Source organism: Aptenodytes forsteri, unplaced genomic scaffold, assembly GCF_000699145.1.
Source record: "Aptenodytes forsteri isolate BGI_AS27 unplaced genomic scaffold, ASM69914v1 Scaffold35, whole genome shotgun sequence".
Taxonomy (NCBI): domain Eukaryota; kingdom Metazoa; phylum Chordata; class Aves; order Sphenisciformes; family Spheniscidae; genus Aptenodytes; species Aptenodytes forsteri.
Genome location: NW_008795334.1, coordinates 2,545,065 through 2,550,153, shown reverse-complemented (window position 1 = coordinate 2,550,153; position 5,089 = coordinate 2,545,065). Strand labels below are relative to the sequence as shown.

The 5,089-nt window shown below is 38.1% G+C and overlaps 1 protein-coding gene across 1 annotated transcript in view; it reads left to right on the top strand.

The window, feature by feature from the left end:
- The first annotated feature begins 4,346 nt into the window (after positions 1-4,346).
- Positions 4,347-5,089, top strand: part of KLB (klotho beta) — a 19,190-nt gene continuing 18,447 nt past the window's right edge. The window contains exon 1 of the mRNA XM_019472298.1: positions 4,347-5,084. Coding sequence (XP_019327843.1) covers positions 4,347-5,084 — 738 coding nt within the window. The remainder of the gene's footprint in view (positions 5,085-5,089) is intronic.

Genomic DNA, 5,089 nt, shown 5'->3' with positions numbered 1-5,089 from the left:
AAGTACTGCTTTTTAAAAAGTAGCTAAAGTACACTCAGTGTCATCACTCTATTTACAACTAAGACAACCAATTTAAAAAAACAGACTTTTCTACCTTTCTGAAAATGACAGACTATTTGTCTTTTTATGTCGTTATTTTCCAAAATACATGAAAAAAATTGAGATATTAACTCTTGAGCTTTAGTTTTTTTCCCCTATTGAACAAAACCAGTCCTACTGTTGTTATTATAAGTGAAGGCTTTGTCTTGTTTATTGAGAGGAGGAGGTTTATAACAAAAATAAATTTTCTTATATTGAGAAATAAAAAATAGTCTTTTCTTTTTGTTAATATTTTCTTGTTTATTTTCAATTTTATTTTGATATGTTGATACAATTTTGAAATTGAAATCAAATTTTATTGTAACTTTTGAAGCAATGTTTTATTTACTGCTCTACAAAATTTGTGTTTTGAATTATTTGAAATCTAATTGAAGTATAAAGCAGATAAACTTAACATAATACTATAAGTGAAGGCTTTGTCTTGTTTATTGAGAGGAGGAGGTTTATAACAAAAATAAATTTTCTTATATTGAGAAATAAAAAATAGTCTTTTCTTTTTGTTAATATTTTCTTGTTTATTTTCAATTTTATTTTGATATGTTGATACAATTTTGAAATTGAAATCAACTTTTATTGTAACTTTTGAAGCAATGTTTTATTTACTGCTCTACAAAATTTGTGTTTTGAATTATTTGAAATCTAATTGAAGTATAAAGCAGATAAACTTGTAACATAATACTTTTGGAGCCCATACGGCAGTGTTTCTCAAGCATTTTAGGGGGGAATACGCTTTGATCATTAAGGAAATCTCTATAATGGAACAGAGATAGGCTGAACTTCATATGTGTCCAAAGGACCTCAGAGGTTAGGAATTGCCCTAAAGAAGTATAGTATTATAATGCTGAGATGATTATAAAAATGTAACAACAATATGTTTCCTGAAATTGACATTTCAGGTGAAATTCTATATTTTTTCATAACATTAATAGACATTAACGTACTCATTTACTAGATGGTAGGCTCTATTTTGAGGAATCCTGTAGGGAATATTCTGCCTACTAGAGTCACTATTAAAAAAAAATTCAAATTTCTCTCACATTGTACAAACAAGAATTAACATTTTGTTGCAGACCAAAAATTCCCAAAATTCTTTCTAAATCTGTGGTCTAGTTTCTATTTACATTAGGCTTTCTATAGTATCCATCACAATTATGTGTCTTTAGAAAAGAATTGATCCCATCTCAGACAGTTTTTGCTGTATAAGGTAAAGGTATAAGGTAAAGGTAAGTTCTTGATTTGCATCACACTGTTGAGGGCAATTACATAAGTTGCACTTTTTTGAGCACCTAACACTAGTAGAGCTGAGCAGCTGATGTTAATGTAAACATTACACTTTTTCTAAGTGAACTTTGTCTTTAGGTCTTTTCTCTCTCTCAGTTTGCATACCTAGGCAGAATGAATGTGTCTTAACTCGGATACTCAGCCTAACATTGCAGACATTCAAAACTCCTTTTGACTAATGCGTTCGTGGTTTCTGCAGGTAAAACCCCAGGTTTTAGAGCTGAGCCCCTTAAACAAGGAGAATACATAATCAACGGTCAAGTGAAAAGTTGGTTTCACAATTTGAATCACTTGCCCTGGCAGAGGCAAAGATAGAAAAGGAAATTTGATGGCTAAGCATTGAACTGAATAATCAATAGGCTTCCCAACTACTGTAACAGTAATGGCAAGTGCCCTGGAGACCACAGCCTCTCCCAGCCCTGATTCATTCTGAAAGCAGATTCATTAAGTGCATGGCCGGAGGCAGGAAATCCCACTGTGCAGCATCATGCTGACGTCCATGTACAGCATCAGGGTTGGAGTCTGTACCAACTCTGCCGTTTGAGCTACTGGAATAATTAGTTCCTTCCTCCTCCCCTCCCTTTGCACCCTCACTTCTCGACAGCCCTTGATCACATCTCACTCATCTGTGCTGATTGTTTTCCAAATTAACAGTCACAGTGTTTCCTTTCCCCAACTCTTTGCTCGGCTAATCAGAACCTCCTTTCAAATTCAAGTCACTAGATGACTCTCATCAGTTAAATTGTTTGCTCTTCAACTTTATCAAGTAACATTATAGCCCAAACAGTTAAATATGACAAAGCAGTAAGAAAGTGGATTCAGAGTCTTGTACTGGAAAACATTTTCAAACCTTGATTATAGCATGCTCCCGGTCATATCGGTAATAAGGAAAGAAATCCAGTTCATGACTTTGTCCAGATCAAGCATCTTGGAGCACAAGTGTCTGCTGCACCTTTTACATCTCATGCAGATGCAACACATTTTCTGCAAGAAGATGCCAGTGGTACTAACTCTGCTGTAGTTAGTGGGGAGAAGCCTATTGTCTTTACCTTGTCAATACGTAGCCATGGTGTTACAGAGCTGTCAGTCCTTTGAACTCAAACGTCCGGTAATCATGGTAACAAACTGCTTTAGAAGTATAGTGGCATCCATAACGACTTGTATTTGGGTTTTCTTTCATAAAGTGCGATACATACAATCAAAGCTTTTAAATGTTAAAATAGAAGGATTATATTCATGCAATAACTATCCAAATTAGCATTTTAAAATGCTATTCCATAGAGTAAAAAAAGAAACATGTCAGTATATACTGTAGACCAACTTGGTACAGTCCCTATCTGCTCCTCTCTTTCCCAAGCTGCCTTTAGTAGGATCTTGGCTGAGAAGTGTGGATCAGTTACTTCAGGTGGTTGAGGGAGTGCTGGGTTTGTTATGTGGGACAGACTCGTGTTAGATGCATGGCTACCCCACCAGCAGGGATCAGCAGTGCAGAAGATGTCAGTGGGAGCTTTCTTCTTCATCTATGGTGAAACTGTTTCTTGTAAAGGCGCTGCAGAGAAATGCTTACAAACATGCATTGGGGTTTTGTTGTTTATCGTAAAAACAAATAAAATGTCTTCCATCTTCTATTGATTGATCAGCTTTATTGTTAAACTAAAGGTATGTCTCAATGGCATTATGCAATGCTGCAAGCATGCTCTCATAGGTAGCAGGAGCAGTAAAGTGGCCGAGGCCAGCAGTCCACCTGGACTTTCATGTCCTACATGCAAGAAGGCCTAATTCATTCAAGCAGAGTGCTGTACTTAGGTGCTAAGTTGTTCCCGCGTTCAGATTTCAGTGCATATCTTTCTTGCATGTAAAGTTACTTTACACTGCTATCGTGTTCCGCAAATCTCTTCAGCAACTGTGGTCTACGTGTGGATACACTTTATATTACTGTACCTCAAGAAAAGCAAAAATGGCAGGCATCAGTCTTACTGTATTGAGTAAATGGACTATATCTCAACACATGTAGTTTTGCTATAATTTGAAATATGTTAAAAGATGAAATTATATTGCATAACTGCTCTGTAAGATATTCGCTGTACTGATGCCCCAGCTGTGTATACCAAGATTGTTAAATTAATCAATACTGAAATAGCATCTTTTGGGGCTAATTATCTTTGCTAATTGTGTTTATTTGAAGAAATCCAGGGAAATTGCTTAAGGACTGAAACAGACCCCTGTTAATTTTGTACTGCTGCTGTACGTAGAGCTGTACAGCAGGCTTTTATATAGGATAGAAAAACAGTTGCATGTGTTTGAAAGAAATATTGACTTGCTTTGAACTTTTATATAATTAGTGGGATGTGTGTATATCTCTTGTCCACAGCAAAATTTCCCACGAGTCCAGGGAGAATTTTTCAGTGGAAGTAGGATGTTTGAGCAGGGCAGGACTGAGGAGTGACGCACTGCCCTTCCAGCCATCCAATTACACAGATGGGATAAATCACCTTTTAATTGGAGACTCTGTAGTCTGAATTATATTTCTGCCACATTTCCTCGAAATACAGCTGCACGAGGAATAAAGGATGTGATAGCTTCTTAGCACCCTCTGTCACCTATGTTCTCCCACCCGAATGACTAAGCTTAAAATAATGACAAATTAGTTACTAGCGTTTATATTGTTCAGGCAATCTATTTTCCTGCAGTAAGAAGCCAGCTAGGTGTCTCAGTGGTCATACAGAGGCCACCTCCCTAAAAATTACGCCGTTCTCTGACCCGTTTTAGGTCTCACAGTTCAAGCTAATCATTGACAGGCCTTTTACAATCACAAGCTTTTAGTGAAGCTTTGATAAGACACTCCAGCAGTTCGTGGCAAATGAAGACAGTCTGCACGGCGGGGACTCCAGTGGATGAATGGATTTTTTTTTTCAGCGTCAGTGCAGGAAATCTGACTTTTAACACTGGCACTATAAACCGGCATAATGTGTGGCCGACAACTGGAGAGATTCGTTGCTTTTTGGACATTAGTTTTCATAAGGATAGTTACTGGGCTTGCTGGAGAGGGAAGATCTGTGTGGAAAAAGGACCCCTACTTCAGCCCCGTGAGTGAAACACAGCTGTTTTTGTATGACACGTTTCCCAAAGAGTTTCTCTGGGGTGTAGGGATGGGGGCTTTCCAGGTGGAAGGCAGCTGGAGAAAGGATGGGAAAGGCTCCTCCGTCTGGGACCACTTCATCCACTCGGAGTTCAGGGACGCTGACAGCACAGATGCCTCCAGTGACAGTTACACCTTGTTGGACAAAGATTTGTCTGCTCTGGATTTTTTGGGAGTTACTTTTTACCAGTTTTCAATTTCATGGTCAAGGCTTTTTCCTACAGGAGTGGTAGCAGCTCCCAATGAAAAAGGACTCCAGTATTATAACACCCTTATTGACTCGCTACTCTACAGAAATATTGACCCTGTGGTTACGCTGTACCACTGGGACTTGCCCTTGATGCTGCAAGAAAAATATGGGGGATGGAAAAATGAATCAGTAATTGATATCTTCAATGACTATGCCACGTTTTGCTTCCAGACCTTTGGGGATCGTGTTAAGTACTGGATTACAATCCACAATCCGTATTTAGTTGCTTGGCATGGGTATGGCACAGGTATTCATGCTCCTGGAGAGAGAGGGAAAATAACAACCGTCTACTCTGTAGGACACAATTTGATCAAGGTACA